Source organism: Budorcas taxicolor, chromosome 8, assembly GCF_023091745.1.
Source record: "Budorcas taxicolor isolate Tak-1 chromosome 8, Takin1.1, whole genome shotgun sequence".
Classification (NCBI taxonomy): Eukaryota; Metazoa; Chordata; class Mammalia; order Artiodactyla; family Bovidae; genus Budorcas; species Budorcas taxicolor.
The window spans coordinates 103,352,212-103,371,728 of NC_068917.1; the positions used below are offsets into that span (position 1 = coordinate 103,352,212).

At 38.6% G+C, this 19,517-nt stretch overlaps 1 protein-coding gene across 1 annotated transcript in view; it reads right to left on the reverse strand.

Annotated features, from left to right (window-relative positions):
• Positions 1–19,517, reverse strand: part of SVEP1 (sushi, von Willebrand factor type A, EGF and pentraxin domain containing 1) — a 205,027-nt gene that overhangs the window by 98,838 nt on the left and 86,672 nt on the right. Inside the window, exons 7-12 of the mRNA XM_052644513.1 lie at positions 15,183–15,380; positions 12,260–12,378; positions 9,687–9,816; positions 2,465–2,572; positions 1,589–1,720; positions 784–978 (exon numbers count right to left, since the gene is read on the reverse strand). Coding sequence (XP_052500473.1) covers positions 784–978; positions 1,589–1,720; positions 2,465–2,572; positions 9,687–9,816; positions 12,260–12,378; positions 15,183–15,380 — 882 coding nt within the window. The remainder of the gene's footprint in view (positions 1–783; positions 979–1,588; positions 1,721–2,464; positions 2,573–9,686; positions 9,817–12,259; positions 12,379–15,182; positions 15,381–19,517) is intronic.

Genomic DNA, 19,517 nt, shown 5'->3' on the forward strand with positions numbered 1-19,517 from the left:
ATTTCTGAATGGTATGTGAAATTATATTTCTTAAAAGTGTAATTTCACAGAGATAAACTTTTCCTTGGATCAGAAGTTTAGAAGTTAAGACTCAGCAAGAAGTCTCAAAATATTCACAGTCTCCTAACAATATCAACTTAAAATCCTACAGTCTAAATCTTTGATAGAGGTGAGTAATATCACTTATATTTACCAAATTTAGGAATGATACAGCTTAAGCAAGTGGGTTTTACTTTGTAAGACACTGGCATTTAAACTTCATCTACAGTAGTGGATCAAAGATTCACTCCAGAGATTATTATTTACACAAGATGAAGACACTGGATTATCTTTAGGATAATACACAAGGTTACAGAATAGATCTAAATCACTTCCAAAAAAGAGTATGACTGATCCAACTGCCATGTATATAGGCTCTCAGTTTAAATAGAAGTTCTTCTCCAGACATCACACTATACTTTAGTTCAAGTTTACAGCTCAAGAATGACATGCTGACTCTTCTGACAATTCTGGTAAATAATGAAGGGGCCAAGATGGTTTTCCCATAAACTGAGCCTTGTCCTATAGCAATCCAATCAGCAATAAGATCCTGGGCTAATATTTTAAATTGAGGCATTTCTCCTATCTATAAACACTTCAAATTCATGGCACTGTTTCCTACTTACCAAATCTAAACCCTGTATTAAGGCAATTTTTCTCTTTAATGTTAAGAAATTTACACATATAGGTAGTCAAACACATATTCACACATACTAAAGAAGCCCAGAAAAATTTAGAACTTACTAGCACAGTCTGGCCATTCAGTGGAATATGGTGGCTTCCAGATACCATCTTCATAAGCACAATAATACTTGTCAGTAGATCCTTCTGTGAAATCATAGCCCTCTAAGCAACTTAATGTGCAGTTAACACCAGTACTATCTTGAGTACATACAAAATCCCCATTTACAGGTGTAAACGGAACTTCACAGGGGGAACCTGTGTAGAAAAATTAAATTATTTCTATACAGTGGTATTAAAATATAAATTAAAATCTAAGTGTCTAAGCTGAATTTTGAAAAGAATTCCTCCTGTCCACCACTACTCCTAGAAAAACTTTCACAATAAATCCATAGTGTGAGGCTGCTGCAATTTCTGCTTTTTGATTCCTAGGTGGGTACAGCTAAAAAGCTGTACCAATGTGCAATTAATTACCTATGCATAATTGTGCATATTTTATGAAAAGCTAAAAGTACTTCTGATGTGCAACTGTTATTTTTGGCATTCTTTTAATAAAAAGGAAAACCAAATAACGTTACATAGCAACAAATTTTCGGAATCTGTCTACCCAAGCATTCAAAATAGGATCATAAAAACAATACTTTGTAACTTTAGAGAAAATGTTAATAAGTGGTTACAGACTAGCTCCGAAGAAAGCCTGTGTATTTACCATGAAGCGAAGTAATCATTAGAAACCTCAATACAATCTGTCAGTATTCTAACTTTAAACAGCTATGTTCATAGCCTATTTTCTTTCACAAAGGAGAGTGCAATAGTGATTACACATCTCAAGTGTCAGCTAGATTTTGGAGGCTTATGCAGAGTATACCTTTTACGACAATGTGGATGTCGCAGGTTCTATTATTGCCTGAGGGGTCAGTGGCTGTATACCGCACTACCGTTTCCCCTTGAGGGAAAAGGTCTCCTGGTGTATGGCTTCTGGTGACGGTCAACACGGCCCCTAAAAAGGAGAGAAGGGGAAAGGAGGACTCCAGTCTGGGGGTTATTGTGTGCAGTCACTTTACGTGATTAGAATTTTCATTTACTCTTTATACAAACCAGCTGAACATTCTATTGGTACTAACTGGACTAACAGAAAATAAACTATAAAATCTTACACTAAACTACAGAAATAGTTGACTCAAAAGCCTCATTAAATGAAGGCATTCTTCCTAAATAGATTATTTTCCTTTACTAGATCAGTCTCTGTGAATACTGGAAATTTACTTAAGAAATCCATTTCACTTGCATCCTTGTTTTCAGGGTGTTTGCGAAAACTTTAAAGTTAACTTCAGCTATATTTGCTCACTTTTTTCTGTTTTCCCATGAGCTTTTATAACATCTTTGGCAGATGTTTAAGAACTGAGTATGAATACATAGAACTGCTTTAGACTTGCCAATAGGATGCATAGTTTATGTCTCTAGGATAAAGGAAGCTTAGAGGCTGAATGAATTTACTAGAACACTTTCAAATAAAATACACTGCACAAGTTTAATAAATCCCCACTGAATAATGAATGAAAAGCCATGGATAGGTTAAGACTAACAATGTTAAAATATATAGAATTATCCTAGCATTAAAACATCTTCTGTAATTATCCATGCTACTATATTTAGAGTTATTTGCTTTTTATTTCTCTTTTATCTTTTTAAAAGCTTTTTATTTGGTGGTAACATGTTGGCAACAAGATACCTGCATTCTCACCTGAGTTGTCTGAAAACTGAGGCTCATCCCAGGTCACAGCATGCTCCTTCTCAGAGACCTGGACTGGAGGCGGGGATCTGCACCAGTCTATGCTAGGTGGTTCTACATCTAAAAAACATGAAATCAGAGGATGAAGTCACAACTGATGTTCAAAACTGATGAGGAGTGTTGCAAGAGAGAACCTAAGTCTACTTGTGCAGGCGGAGAACCTTGACCTTGACACAAGGCTGGCCCTGGGATCCCTTTGATGATGATGTGTTAAAGAATCCACCTGCCAATGCAGGAACTGTAAGAGATGTGGGTTCAATCCCTAGGTCACGAAGGCCCCTGGAGGAGGAAATGGCAACCAACGCCAATATTCTTGCTAGGATAATTTTATGGACAGAGGAGCCTGGTGGGCTATAGTCCTTGGGGTAGCAAACAGTTCCACATGACTGGGCACATATGCATGCTTCATCCCTGATCTCAACATCACAAGAAAAAGCTGATTCTTGCTATGCTTCACTCTACTTGTTGAAGAAATACCAGATTGCTAAAACCACCATGAACACAGCAGTATAAATGGTAAATTCGGGATGTGGTGAGCATTTAATTTGTGAGTTTTGCCAGTGGCAGTTGAGCTGATCCACCCAGAAGTGAAGTAAACATTCCCAGATATTGAGAAGGCATGAAATGACCAAAGCAGTGCTTTCACAGGGATCTCCTGAATGATCCTCCTCTTAACTGAAGGGCTGACAGATGCTACATGGAAGACCAATGGGCAGAGATCCGAGTCATGCTGCAGAATACGTAAGACATTTAAGTGTCGTCATTGTTAAGGTTCTCGTCACGTCTGACTCTTTGCGACCACACGGGCTATAGCATAGCAGGCTTCCCTGCTGTTCACTATCTCCCAAAGTTTGCTCAAACTCATGTCCATTGAGTCGGTGGTGCCATCCAACCATCTCATCCTCTGTTACACTGCTGCTCTCAATCTTTCCCAGAATCAAGCTCTTTTCCCATGAGTCAACTCTTTGCATAGAGTTTCAGCTTCAGCATCAATCCTTCCAATGAATATTCAGGGCTGATTTCCTTTAGGATGGACTGGTTTGATCTCCTGGCTGTCCAAGGACTCTCACGAGTCTTCTCCAGTACCACAGTTCGAAAGCATCAATTCTTCTGCGCTCAGTCTTTTTATGGTCCAACTCTTAAATCTGTATATGACTACTGGAAAAACCATAGTTTTGATTATACGAACCTTTGTCAGAAAAAAGTGAGGATGTGATATTGCTGGAAGGCCAGGAGGTTACGTCCAGAGGTGGGACTCTGGGGTCTAAGATGCCTCAGTTGATAAATTCCAGGTAAAGACAAAGAATAGGGTGTGGACACGGGAATACGGGGCTGCAATGGAGAGGGGTGAAATCCACACCAGAAACGAAAGAACAGTTGCTGGGCACTGTAATCTACATTGAAGGAAGGGTTTGAGGGGGTGCGGGTGAGCCAGGTTTCAAACTCTGATGGAATGCGGTGGAATTTGAGGAGGTCAGTAAAGTACAATCAAGAAGTAGTAAAGGAGGACACTTTCACATAACTATTGATTTTTACACATATGAAATGCCATTCTATCTGTAATAAAGCGTCTTTGAGGGAGACTGGATGAACAGTATTTTTCTTATTATATAGGTAAAGAATCTCAAACCAGGCAAATTTACGAGACTAGCCTGAGGTCAGTAAGCTGGTAAATTACAGTCACAGGCATCAAGACAAAGATGATATACTATCTATGTATACGAAAACACATATCCTGGAATGAAACGAGGTGTACCTATAAGACTATACAGATTTCTGTTCGAAGCTAAGTCTTGTGAATAAATATTCAGTTTTTCTCTTTTCCTGGTATTTGCATTTCCTTAGTGTAGGATCTTTGATTTACTGCTTTCTTAGGCTGTGAACTCTGTCAACCAGCAATGGAGCCTCTTTGGCTTACAAGTCTCCATGGCCTAGCACAGCACCTGGCCCATAACAGTTGCTCAGAAAAAGTTGTTGCATAAAGAAAAGAATGAAGGAAAGCTTGTAGGAGGCCAGTGCATTTTGAGAATTCGGAATCAAGCCAACACATAGTTAAATTTATATATCTAACAGTATTTACTATGCTCCCCAAAGAAAGTGCAAATGAAATAGTTCCAAGATTTTCTAAAGTTATCTGATTTTAGCCAAACATTTAAAAACTGAAGTTTGGGGATGAGAGAGAGCGGTCCACAGAGGCCACTGACTGTCAAATAGCTGGAGGTCCCAGCAGACGCAGCATCTCCAGAAAAAGAAAGTCCATTCGAAGCACATGAGACAGCATTCTGTGGAATGTTAAGCAAAAGCATTTCTATTCCCTCTCATTTATCATTAAGACACCAACACTCTGTCATCTGAGGAAAACAAGAAAATGTAGGCTTTGGAATATTTTCGGTCTCCCTCTCCCCCTGCCTTCCCGGTCTCTTTACCTCCCCTTCTTCCGTTCCCTCCTCCCTGCCATTTCCTTGCTCTCTTTCAGAATTGGAAAATTCAGCTAGTATCTAGCTAGACACTTGAGTACACTTTTTACATTTCACCATGCTGACTCTTCATTGTGAAAAATGAAAACGTGGCAAACTCTTGACTCACATGTCCATGTTTAAAATCACAGCACCATAAAAATAAATCCAACATATTTTTCATGTGACTGGTGATGTTCATATTTAAAACATTCAAAAAGCAATCAAAAACAACTAATCACTAGGACATAAACATAGATTTTTCTATAAGTCAGTTTATTTACTTTCACCAAAACCTATCATTTCGAGGGTAAGAAGCCAGTTTGATTCACATTAGTTATTTCAAGAGGTTATGTAAAATTCTTAAAACGAATTCACTGTACTGAATTTTAAAATAAACACTAAAAATATATATGAAACCAAAAGAGCAAAATGTTAGTATATTTACACAGAGCTTAATGAAGGTCAGGAGGCAACAGTTAGAACTGGACATGGAACAACAGACTGGTTCCAAATAGGAAAAGGAGTACGTCAAGGCTGTATATTGTCACCCTGCTTATTCAACTTCTATGCAGAGTACATCATGAGAAATGCTGGGCTGGAAGAAGCACAAGCTAGAATCAAGATTGCTGGGAGAAATATCAATAACCTCAGATATACAGATGACACCACCAGTATGGCAGAAAGTGAAGAAGAACTAAAGAGCCTCTTGATGAAAATGAAAGAGGAGAGTGAAAGTGTTGGCTTAAAGCTCCACATTCAGAAAATGAAGATCATGGCATCTGGTCCCATCACTTCATGGCAAATAGATGGGGAAACAATGGCTGACTTAATTTTGGGGGGCTTCAAAATCACTGCAGATGGTGGTTGCAGCCATGAAATCAAAAGACGCTTACTCCTTGGAAGAAAAGTTATGACCAACCTAGACAGCATATTAAAAAGCAGAGACATCACTTTGTCAGCATAGGTCCATCTAGTCAAGGCTATGGTTTTTCCAGCAGTCATGTACAGATGTGAGAGTTGGACTATAAAGAAAGCTGAGTGCCAAAGAAATGGATGCTTTTGAACTGAGTTGTTGGCGAAGACTCTTGGGAGTCTCTTGGACTGCAAGGAGATCCAACAAGTCCATCCTAAAGGAGATCAGTCCTGGGTGTTCATTGGAAGGACTGATGTTGAAGCTGAAACTCCAATACTTTGGCCACCTGATGCAAAGAGTTGACTCACTGGAAAAGACCCTGATGCTGGGAGGCATTGGGGGCTGAAGGAGAAGGGGACGACAGAGGATGAGATGGCTGGATGGCATGACCAACTCAATGGACATGAGTTTGGGTGAACTCCAGGAGTTGGTGATGGACAGGGAGGCCTGGCATGCTGTAGTTCATGGGGTCGCAAAGAGTCGGACACAACTTGAGTGACTGAACTGAACTGAATGTGTGAGGCGCTACTTCAAGTAGTTTGTATATCTTAACTAATTAAAAACCTCACAATAACCCTATGAGGTAATACATTTATTAATTCTATATCTGGATGAAGAAATAAGCACAAAGAAGTAGCCAGTCACTCTGTCTTAAGTAGGAGAGATGGCTCTGGAGTCAGGCAGTTTGTATTCACAGTCTGTACTTTTGAGCACTACAGCAGACCACCTCATTCATATATTCCCCACATATGAAGTCTTATTGGTGGCTATCTATCTGGGCTTCCCTGGTGATTCAAATGGTAAAGAATCTGACTGCAATGCAAGAGACCTGAGTTCAGTCCCTGGGCCGGGAAGACCCTCTGGGGAATGGAATGGCTACCCACTTCAGTATTCTTGCCTGGAGAGTGAAAGTGAAAGTGAAGTCACTCAGTCGTGTCTAACTCTTTGCAACCCCATGGACTGTAGCCTACCAGGCTCCTCCATCCACAGGATTTTCCAGGCAAGAGTACTGGAGTGGGTTGCCATTTCCGAGTACCATCTGGTATCTACTGATACCAGAATTGACTGAAAGTACAAACACCAGTTAGGAGATGATGGAGTAAACCAGGTCAAGAAAATTAAATTAAAAATAAAGACTGATCTATAGCAGTGGGGTGTGAGGATGGAGAGATGGGGAAAGATTTCAAAGATCAATGCAAAGAAATTGAGGAAAACAAGAGAATGGGAAAGGCTAGAGATCTCTTCAAGAAAATTAGAGATACCAAGGGAACATTTCATGCAAAGATGGGCTCGATAAAGGACAGAAATGGTATGGACCTAACAGAAGCAGAAGATATTAAGAAGAGGTGGCAAGAATACACGGAAGAACTGTACAAAAAAGATCTTCACGACCCAGATAATCATGATGATGTGATCACTCATCTAGAGCCAGACATCTGAGAATGTGAAGTCAAGTGGGCCTTAGAAAGCCATCACTACAAACAAAGCTAGTGGAGGTGATAGAATTCCAGTTGAGCTGTTTCAAATCCTGAAAGATGACGGTGTGAAAGTGCTGCACTCAATATGCCAGCAAATTTGGAAAATTCAGCAGTGGCCACAGGACTGGAAAAGGTCAGTTTTCATTCCAATACATAAGAAAGGAAATGCCAAAGAATGCTCAAACTACCACACAATTGCACTCATCTCACATGCTAGTAAAGTAATGCTCAAAATTCTCCAAGCCAGGCTTCAGCAATATGTGAACCATGAACTCCCTGATGTTCAAGCTGGTTTTAGAAAAGGCAGAGGAACCAGAGATCAAATTGCCAACATCCTCTGGATCATGGAAAAAGCAAGAGAGTTCCAGAAAAACATCTATTTCTGCTTTATTGACTATGCCAAAGCCTTTGACTGCGTGGATCACAATAAACTGTGGAAAATTCTACAAGAGATGGGAATACCAGACCACCTGACCTGCCTCTTGAGAAATCTGTATGCAGGCCAGGAAGCAACAGTTAGAACTGGACATGGAACAACAGACTGGTTCCAAATAGGAAAAGGTGTACGTCAAGGCTGTACATTGTCACCCTGCTTATTGAACTTCTGTGCAGAGTACATCATGAGGAACGCTGGACTGGAAGAAACACAAGCTGGAATCAAGATTGCCAGGAGAAATATCAATAACCTCAGACATGCAGATGACAACACCCTTATGGCAGAAAGTGAAGAGGAGCTAAAAAGCCTCTTGATGAAAGTGAAAGAGGAGAGTGAAAAAGTTGGCTTAAAGCTCAACATTCAGAAAATGAAGATCATGGCTTCTGGTCCCATCACTTCATGGGAAATAGATGGGGAAACAGTGGAAACAGTGTCAGACTTTATTTTGGGGGGCTCCAAAATCACTGCAGATGGTGATTGCAGCCATGAAATTAAAAGACGCTTACTCCTTGGAAGAAAAGTTATGACCAACCTAGACAGCATATTCAAAAGCAGAGACATTACTTTGCCGACTAAGGTCCGTCTAGTCAAGGCTATTGTTTTTCCAATAGTCATGTATGGATGTGAGAGTTGGACTGTGAAGAAGGCTGAGCGCTGAAGAAGTGATGCTTTTGAACTGTGGTGTTGGAGAAGACTCTTGAGAGTCCCTTGGACTGCAAGGAGATCCAACCAGTCCATTCTGAAGGAGATCAGCCCTGGGATTTCTTTGGAAGGAATGATGCTAAAGCTGAAGCTCCAGTACTTTGGCCACCTCATGCGAAGAGTTGACTGATTGGAAAAGACTCTGATGCTGGGAGGGATTGAGGGCAGGAGGAGAAGGGGATGACCGAGGATGAGATGGCTGGATGGCATCACGGACTCAACGGACGTGAGTCTGAGTGAACTCCGGGAGATGGTGATGGACAGGGAGGCCTGGCGTGCTGCAATTCATGGGGTTGCAAAGAGTAAGACACGACTGAGCGACTGAACTGAACTGAAGTGAAGTAGATGAAACCAGTAGAACCTGATAACTTATTGGAAGTTGGTGACAGAGGGAGAGAAGTCAAGAATAACTTCCAGATTTCTTGCCTGGTAACTAGGTCTTCACTATGTTTTCTGAGCTAAGAAATATCTTAAGTTTGAGTGAATTTGAAATGCTTGTGGGGCATTCACATGGGAAAGTTCAGTAGGCAGTTTTATATAAATTTGAAATTCAGAAGAGAAATCTGAGTTGGAGACAGAAATCCAGGAGTTATCAGTTAGCAAAATTACCCGGAAAACTAGAGAGAAAGAAAGAGGGTCAAGGCTGGAATCCTGGGGATGATCCACATTTGAGAGTTGGTGTAAGGAAGAGAAACCTAAAAAAGCAATCAAGGAGGAAAAAAATTAGAATAATGGGGGAAAGAAACAAGAAAGACTGGTGTCCGAGAAGACAGGAAAGGAGGCAGTTTTGATAAAGAGAACATTGTCAATAATGTAAAATCTATGGAAACATTATATAAAATAAGGACAAAAACTGTGCAGTAGGATTAACTCTACAGATTACCTGGTGACCTTGATTTCTATGAGTAGAGGAGACAGAAGCCAGAATTGAGCGACTTTAAGAATAAATGGCAGTTAAGCCAAAAGATATGGCAACCACTGGGGAATTTTCAAAAGGTTCCAATAGAAAGGAATCAGAGATATAGTGATAGTTAAAGGGTACATAGGTTTCAAAGAGGAAGCTGCTTCAATGACAGAAGGAAGAATCAGTGGAAAAAAAGGAAGTTGCTGAAGATAAAAAAGAGCCAAAGCTTTTCGGGGTTCTGGATTATTTTTACAAACTTACCCAAGTAATCTGAAGACTTACCAATAACCTTGATATGGAAGGTGCAGCTGGCTTGGTTGCTGGATGGGTCAGTTGCTGTGTATGTGACAGCAACATCTCCAATTGGGAAAAGATAAGGTGGGCTAAAAGCTGGATGAACGTGGATTGATACCTTTTGGAAAGAAATTTCCAAATATTTGGAAAGTTAAAGTTAACATTAATAGTACTTTTATTACTTTTTGGTTTATAATATATTATTAGCAAAGTGAAGTTAAAAATGATACAATATTTTACATACAGTAAAAAGGAAAAAAAAAATCAGGCATAGCCTTTGGTGTATTCCTTTCTAGGCTATTCTACCTAGGCAGTTTATAGAGTTCGGATAGATATGAAATGTTGTTCCTTATTTATTAAACATAATATCTTAGAACATTTTTTATGCTCTTACATAGTTTTCAGAACTTATGACTATTAAATATCTTTATAACTTAGGAAATAAGTATATGGTGCTTTTTTAAATAGAAAAATCTATTCAAGGACATTTAAACTGGTCCCAGACTTGACTGCTATAAGCAGCACTAGGAAAAATGGTTTTTGCACAGACATTAAAAAAATATTTTTATTATGTCCTTCTGTTCTTTCCAGGAATAGATTAACCTCAAATTCAATAAAATTTTACTCATAGGTAATACAAAATTTATTTCCCAGATTATGGTAAAAATTTGCATCCCCACTGTTAGTATTTGATAGGACCTGTATCAAAATTGCCATTCAGAGTTCTCTGATCTATGTTAAATATCATTACTTTTTGATAAATCAAAAATATGGCATCAGGCCATCGCTTTAATTTCCAATTTCTTACTGTCTTATGGTAAGATTACGTTCTCACACAACTGCATGAGACAGATGTATCCTCTTTTTGAATCATATGCTTGCACTCTTAGTCCATTTGAAAATTATGTGATAAAGATAAACTTACATTAATATGTAATAAACATTCTAACATTTGAGAAATTCAAAGCATTTTTCTCTAGTTTGCTGTTTATCTATTGAGAAATATTTTTAAATTACAGTTTCGATGCAGGATACAGGATGCTTGGGGCCGGTGCATAGGGATGATCCAGAGAGACGATATGGGGTGGAAGGTGGGAGGGGGGTTCATGTTTGGGAACTCATGTACACCCGTGGTGGATTCATGTCAATGTATGCCAAAACCAATACAGTATTGTAAAGTAAAATAAAGTAAAAATAAAAATTAAAAAAAATATTTACAAAGGAAAAAAAAAGAACAGGGAACTATAGTCAATATCTTGTAATAACCCATAATGGAAAATAATCTGAAAAGTAATATATGTGTATATGTATGACTGAATCACCTTACTGTACACTTGAAACATTGTAAGTCAACTATACTTCAATAAAATATATATATTAAAAGGAAAAAAAATCATATTTTTAAAAAATAGTTCAACACACAGGTACTTCATTTAGTCTAAATTCTCATGGATCCTAAAGTATGTCCCTGCACTCTTCTTAGTGTTTGATGACAATGGCCATGTTGACGATGATCATGTATATTTTCACAGGCCTCTTAACGGGAAGTGGGAAACACGAGGCAGCATGCAACACACACATCACCTGCAGAACAGAAAGTCCTAGAAGTCTAGAAATCACATTTAAATCAGGCCTAGAAGTTGTGTTTGGTTATCTAAAGATAAACACCATATGATCTCTCTTACAAGTGGAGGAAAAAAAAAAAAAGAACCACAGATACAGAGAACAGTATGGTGGTTGCCAGAAGATGGGTCTGGGGGTGGTCAAAATGAGAGAAAGTGGACAAAAGGTACAAACTTCCACTTATAAAATAAGTTCTAGAGATGTAATACAGATACAGAGTGATAGTTATATTAAATGATACACTATAAAAAGTTATCTCTACTGTTAAGTATATTCAACACAATTATCAGAACATATTGTGTTTCTTGTTGTGCCCTTGAATGGCACTACTTACATACATGTTTACATACAGGTGTGAAAAACTCTATACTGTTTAAGAGCATGTTCATGTATGTGAATACTAAAAGTACAGACTGAAGAGGGTGTTAAATTCCTAATTCCTTTTCTAAAATCTGATGGATAATTATCTCAAGCTCTTGTATGCAAATACTAAAATACTGTGTTTTGAATAATGCCGGTTTTTGAAAGCAGAGTAAGAAACACTATTATCTTCTTTAGACTATCATTTCAGGATCATATTTTAAAAGATATGTTTATAAATAGGAACTAAGATTGATTCCCCATCTTTCTTTTTTTTTAAAAGATCTTCAGAGCATAGTAAAGGGCCAAGAATTTTTAGCCAAGTAATCTTAGAGGATACATAACACAAAAAAATCCATGGAATGAAAAGTTTCTGTTTCTAGAGATTTTCATCTGAGATTTCTAATGAAAAATTCAAGGCTGATTATTCTGTTATCAGATGGGACATTTGCATTTATGAGTAGAGTACAGCTAGAGACAGTACAATCAGAGTATTGGAAAGTTTTCGATAGCACACATATTTATAGTGTATTTAGAGTCCATTTGAAAAAGGACACAAATATTTGCTCACACCTTACCTTTTCCCCAGAGTTGTCTTTAGCCGTTGGGATTTGCCAAGTGATATTAGCGGAGTCTTGCTGTTCTTGGGTCTCAGCCTCTATGTCTGCAGGACAGTTGATCTGAGGAGCTTCCACGTCTAATTCAGAAAATTCACATAGCAGTTAACATACTGATGCAGTGATATAATTCTAGGTCATTTAAGAGACGGGGGCATGCATGCTCAGCAGCCGAGTCATTTGACTCTTTTGTGACTCCATGGACTGTAGCCTGGCAGGCTTCTCTCCATGGGATTTCCCAGGCATGAATAATGGAGTGGATTGACATTTCCTTCTCCAGGAGATATTTCTTACCCAGGGATCGACCCACGTTTCCTGCATTGACAGGCAGGTTCTTTGCCATCTGAGCCATCAAGGAAGGCCACAAGAGACAGGTAAGAAATATTTTTAATTCTAATCTAATCATAGAGGATTTCTAATGTACTTCAGCATGGCTTCCGAAGTTCTTCCTCAACTGGTACCTGCTTCTCTCTTAGCCTCATCACTTAAGAGATCCCCAATCAGAACTCAGTCTCCACATCAGATGTCCCGCAAGAGCACCATGATCCTTCTTATACCTGGGCCTTTGTTCATGCTCTTTTATTTGTCTGAATCAATGCTCTCTTCTTCCTTGAGGCAGATAACCTCTACTTGTCCTGTAATTCTCAGCTTAGACACAAGCTCCTCAGGAAGCTTTTCTGACCCACTGGTCCATTTTAGGTGCTCGCTGCACAAGTTCTGATTGCCCTCTGTCCTTCCTAGCCATAACGCACCTTGCCATTTTTAAACTGAATTTCCTCCCCCCAAATAACTGAAGTTCTTTGAATGCCATGATTTCTTATTTCATTGTATTATATAGTACCTGGAATATAATATGAACTTGATAAATACTTTTGAAATGAAATAAACCGAAAAAAATGAATGCTGAGTGTGGTCGGAAGGGACTGCACTTGAAAACAGACTGTCAAGTAGAATTAATTAGTATGCTAAAATGTACTGTCAAAGCAAACAACAAATTAAAGCCAAAGATATTTCTTGCCGTGTGAAACTTTGCAGTACAGATACTGCATTAGATGTGGTAATATTCCACATAGCTGCAACAGTCACTGCAGAGCTAAGTTCTTATGATGTAATAAATCCTCTTCAGTTATATTAAATCTTCTGCAACTTGCGGCTGAATATATCCGGATTAATCTGTGTCTCATTTTCTTGTTTCTTAAAAGCTTTATTCAATTTATATTTTCCCTTTCTCAGAGGGGCTACTATGTAGACAACTTCCCCCCACAACGGTGCGTGAGCATATCGACTCTTAAAATCTAAAGAAGCATTTAATTTTTCCTTTGGACTTGAATAATAGCGTGAATGAACTTGGAATTTCAGGTTTATACGCACTCTCCCTCTGTATTCTTAGCACACTGCTACATTTCCTTCTGGCATTTGGAGGTGCAAAGGAAAAGCGCAGTGTGAGTCTGAATCTTGTTTCCTTTGTGAAGTTCCTCTTTTCTCTCTGGAAACTTCAGATTTTTCTCCTTACCTTTGGCCCTGCTAGTGGCTCAGACAGTAAAGCGTCTGCCTGCAACGCAGGAGACACGGGTTCAATCGCTGGGTCAGGAAGATCCCCTGGAGAAGGAAATGGCAACCCACTCCAGTACTCTTGCCTGGAAAATTCCATGGATGGAGAAGCCTGGTAGGCTATACAGTCCATGGGGTCGCAAAGAGACGGACATGACTAAGCGACTTCACTTTCGCTTTGGATCTTAAAAATTTCACAAAGTAGTGAAAGTATGCCTGCCCAACACTCGGAGGCTTTTCAACTCACATTATTCGTGTTTATGTACCTATGGATCAACAAACTCTTTTCATCTGATAATGGTACTTTTCATTTTTTATTGAGGTATAGTTGATCTACAATGTTGTTCTAGTTTAGGGTATACCGCAAAGTGATTCAGTGATACATACATACATTCTTTTTCAGATTCTTTTCCATTACAGGTTATTATAAGATATTGGATGTAGTTCTTTGAGCTATACAGTAGGACCGTACTGTTGGGGGCGGGGGAGGGACAAATTAGAAGCTTGAGATTAACAGATATAACTACTTTATATAAAATAGATAACCAACAAGGTCAGAGGTTATTTTCAATCTAAAAGTTCAAGCCTTTCTGTAGCTCAGGGAAACTTTCTTCTACTGGTAGGAAAATTCTTCCCCTCCATCCCTTTTCCTCTCTATGCTTCTGGAGCTCCTTATTAAAGGGCACTGGTGTTTCTCAATTTCTCCTGGGTATCTCTCTCAACTTCTATCTTTTGAACTTGACCCACTGGGATACTCAAGTTCCTTGTTTAGCAGTTCTCCCTTCTGAACGAATTCTCAATTTGCTTCTTCAAATCACTGTTTTCAACAACCTCCACTCTGCTGTTTTGTCCTTCTCTTAGAGAGGTTTATATTTTTACTTCTAAGAACGTTTTCTTGCTCTCCATGCCTCCTTTTTCACAGCAGTCTGCTCCTGCTGTAAGGAAGCTGGCAATGTGCTCTTGTGAACGTACTGAGATGCAGGTTTTAAAGTGCTGATCACTTGCTTTTTTCAAAAAAAATATTAATCTCACTTGCTTAACAGGAGTTAGAAATTCTTCAAAGATTTTCAATTCCCATTGGAAAACTTACCTGACTTCTGGCCCTAATATCATCCCTAGTTTTCTATTTTTTTCTATCATTGCCTGGCACGTGGTACTGGATTTTTGTAAATTCACCATCCCGAAGCCAAAATGTTCATAGCATGTATCGGGGTGACATCTACCCTTTTACCACAGGTATGCAGCAAAAGTTGCAAAGAAGGATAGTCCGACACTGCACTAACACATCATTATATAGAATTTGGTTTTCAACTTGACCCACATGGGGACCTACCTTTACAAGCGGCTGTCTGAACTTTGGCGCTCCATTTTCCAGACGTGGTACACCTCACTTCTTCTCTGCCCCCCGATAAAACGAATCCTTGGCGGCAACTTAGCTGACAGATCGTCCCAGGTTTGGCTGGATGCCTACCACAGGTGGGAGGTGACACGGTAACACCTTTGGGCTTCTGAAAGGTGGCACAGTGGCGTTCTATTGCAGGAGAGCAAGAAAATATTATTTGCATTCTCACAAATTACAAAATGCCACAGAGTCACTTTACTCAAGAAAAATACAATCGGTCTGCATGCAGGCGTCTGCATATGACACGGAACAAACATTGTATCGTTAATTATGCTCAACCAGGTAGTGCTAGTCGTGAAGAGCCTGCATATGACACGGAACAAACATCGTATTGTTAATTATGCTCAACCAGGTAGTGCTAGTCGTGAAGAGCCTGCCTGCCAATGCAGATAGACGTGACACGTTCGATCCCTGGATCGGGAAGATTCCCTGGAGAAGGGAAAATTACCCACACTGGTATTCTTGCCTGGAGAATCCATGGACAGAGGACCCTGGCCACAGTGGAGCCCAAAGAGTCACAAAGAGTCAGACATGACTGAAGCGACTAAGCGCACACACACATCTCTTTAGTAACCTCATGTTTTCTACCAGGTATCAAATCTTTAAAAGATTTCTAACTAGTATTTAAATCAACGCTGACTGTGACTTTTATCATTTGCGTAGAGAATCTTCAGTTTGCAGAATATTACATTATGGCTCTGAAGTGTAAAATAGTGAATTAGATTCTATCTTTCATGGGGTAAGTGACGATTCAACAATCAGTTTCCATTTTTATGAGCTTATAGTGCATCTTTAAGCAAGCAGATTTTGAGAAAAGTTTTTATACTCTCCCTAGAATCACTGTGTTATATTAGGGCCCAGACTCTTAATGATGTTATTTTCAGCATTGATGAAGAATAGCAAATGAATTAGGTAGAATGAAGATAGAATGGAAAATTAGATGAGGACTTAATACAAGACATGTGTGTATATGCACATGAACCCACATACACATTTGTTTATTGTGTAGTGTAGTAGTGAGTCTACTGGTAGCACTACCAGCATCTTTAGTCTGTATTTCCCACATGATAATCACTAAGTTTATCTAGTGTTTACTATGTGCCAGGCATTATTCTAAGTGCTTTACATGGATAGACTCATTTAATTCTATGCAGGAACGACTAGTGTTATAATTTTCACTTACAAACAAGAGCACTGGTTGCTGCTGCTGCTAAGTCGCTTCAGTCGTGTCTGACTCTGTGCGACCCCATAGACAGCAGCCCACCAGGCTCCTCTGTCCCTGGGATTCTCCAGGCAAGAATACTGGAGTGTGTTGCCATTTCCTTCTCCAATGCATGCATGCATGCTAAGTTGCTTCAGTTGTGTCCAACTCTGTGCGACCCCACAGATGGCAGCCCACCAGGCTCCTCTGTCCCTGGGATTCTCCAGGCAAGAATACTGGAGTAGGTTGCCATTTTCTTCTCCAATGCATGAAAGTGAAAGTGAAGTTGCTCAGTCGTGTCCAACTCTTCGCAACCCCATGAACTATAGCCTACCAGGCTCCTCCGTCCACGGGATTTTCCAGACAAGAGTACTGGAGTGGGTTGCCATTTCCTTCTCCAAAGAGCGCTGGGGCATAACAGTAATTCTCATAGTTAACTTTCCTGAAGTTACCAACAGGTAAATGGCAGAACCTGTGTGCCCCCCAAATATTCTACAATCATGCCTTCTCCCTGAAATGACTGCTTTCAAACCTCCTGTCAACAGAAGTAATTTTTTCCTGAGAATTGCTATGTTTCTTTATTTTTGCACAGAGAAGCCTGGTGTGCTGTAGCCCATGGGGTCTCACATGACTTAGTGACTGAACAAAAAAGAACAAATGTACCAGATGACCGTCCAGATTTCCTGTTCTGCTTTGATCAAGAGGACTGTCGGAGCCAAATTTGTGGTTCAAATATAAACAACATATGGGACTTTAAATCCTTTATTTCAGGACAGTTGTTTATAAATAAAGAAAATCATCCTTTTAGCTCCCATATCAAGATTTTATTCCCTGCTAATATTCTTTCTTATTGTTTGTTTATGGCATTTTGAATTTTTATATTGTTGTTGTCGTCTCGTTGCTGTCTCGTGTCTCTTTGTGACCCCATGGCTGGAACCCACCAGGCTCCTCTGTCCAAGGGATATCCCAGGCAAGAGTACTGTAGTGGGTTGTCATTTCCTTCTGCAGGGGATCTTCCTGACCCAGGGATTGAACCATGTCTCCTGACCTGGCAGTTTAATCTATTCTAATGTACTGGAGACTCTTTTCCCATTGCTTATATGTTTAATATATTCTGAAATGGATTAATATTTACATATATTAACTATACACTCTTTTAGCTTTTAATGGTTTTATTTTTAATTTATATTTTAAAACTATAAAGTATTTACATTAGTGTCTGGTGTGTATTAAAAACATATGAATACTTCATTTTGATTCATTTTGCTTTTTCCCGAGGAGCGAGCCAATTTTCCTATATTATCAGTTGAATAAATCTTATCTTCTCAACTGAGCTATGATGCTTCCTTAATAATATATGAAACTCATAACTTTTGGAATCCATTAAGTCCCATTGATCTGATGGCAGTTCTTACATACTCTTCATTTTTGCAATTTAGTATGTATTTTAAAACCCAACAGAACTACTTCCTTTTTACTATTCTTTATTACACTTCCCTTTCAATCTTGTTTTAGTGAGTTTTGCCTGCACATTCTTCCAGGTGAATCCTGGAATCACTCCCCAGTTCCAAGAAGGGGAAAAAAGAAAATCTCTTTGGGGCTACTAAATAGGTTGCATTTTACCTATACATATATTTGGAAAGAACTCTGCCTTTTGACAAAATTTTATTAAAATGTTCTTTCTATCTCAGCAATATTTTGTAGTTTGTGTAATACAGGTTCCATATATTTTTGTTTGAGGTTATTCTTACATATTTTATATTTTATACAGATCTCTGACTGTGGTTTTTCATTACATATTCTGTTTATCATTTATACAGAGGAATTATTTGGTATTCTTAAGACTTTAATGAACTCTCAGTCTTGTAGTAGTTTCATTTTAAATTAGAGGCAGACACACAGTTTACAAACGATGATTCTGTATCTTCTAAGCTCTAACCTTATGATTTATTACAAGAGCTAAATCTTAGACAATCTTACTAAACAACATGGATGATTCTAGCATCCTTTTCATTTTCCAGATTTAATAAGACTATCCACATTTTTCAAGTAGATACAGAAGGTGAACTTTTTTTATGTCAGTTATCAATGAGTTTCTAAGAATTTTACCAAAAATGTGTTTTAAATGATAATGAATACATTTTTATCTTATATTGAACAACCATATGAATTTTTCCTATTTGTTATGAAGTAATTTATTATGTTAATAGAATGTCTAATTTTAAACCCTTCTTGCATTCCTAGGATAAACCTTTACACATCCTGGCAGACCAATCTTTTGAGTATGGATTGCTAGTATATTTGCTGTCATAGTTTTATTTTTTCCTCTTGGTAAAAGTTGTCAGATTGGCAACAGAATAATACTAGCTGGATAGTATGAACTGATTAATTTTCCACTATTTGGGCCAAATTAGACGGTATAAGAATTGTTTCATTTTAAAAGTTTGAAAGAGTTTCATGTTTTCCTCAGTCATTTTCAAATGCTTGGAAAGACTGAGGGCAGGAGGAGAAGGGGCGACAGAGGAGATAGACAGCATCACTGACTCAATCGACATGAACCTGAGCAAACTCTGAGAGATAATGAAGGACATGGAAGCCTGGCTTGCTGCAGTCCATGGGGTGGGACACGACTTGTCAACTAAACAGCAAGAGCAACAACTAAGTAAACTCTGATATTCCCATTACTTTGTAAAGCACTCATAGGTAAGTATTTATTTGCTTTTCTACTTTTCTTCTTGGTTCATTTAACAGTTTTCATTTTCTTAGAAAATCATGCATCATAAATGGTGTTTCATTACTTTAAAAACCTCAAACCTCTATATAGTCCTTTGGTATAGCTTCTTAGAAAAATTCCTTTTTTTCCATTTTTCTTTCTTCTTTCTACAATCTATTACTTTATTCAAAGATTTTCCTTTCATCCACTCTACCGCATTCCATCTCCTTTTATGATTCATCTTCCTTTACACTATTACATGCTTCCTTCAACTTCTCTTACAGTCACTCTTTTCCTAGTATTTAATGTTTAGCTATTTTTATTTTTCCTGTTTAACAAAAATATTTATATC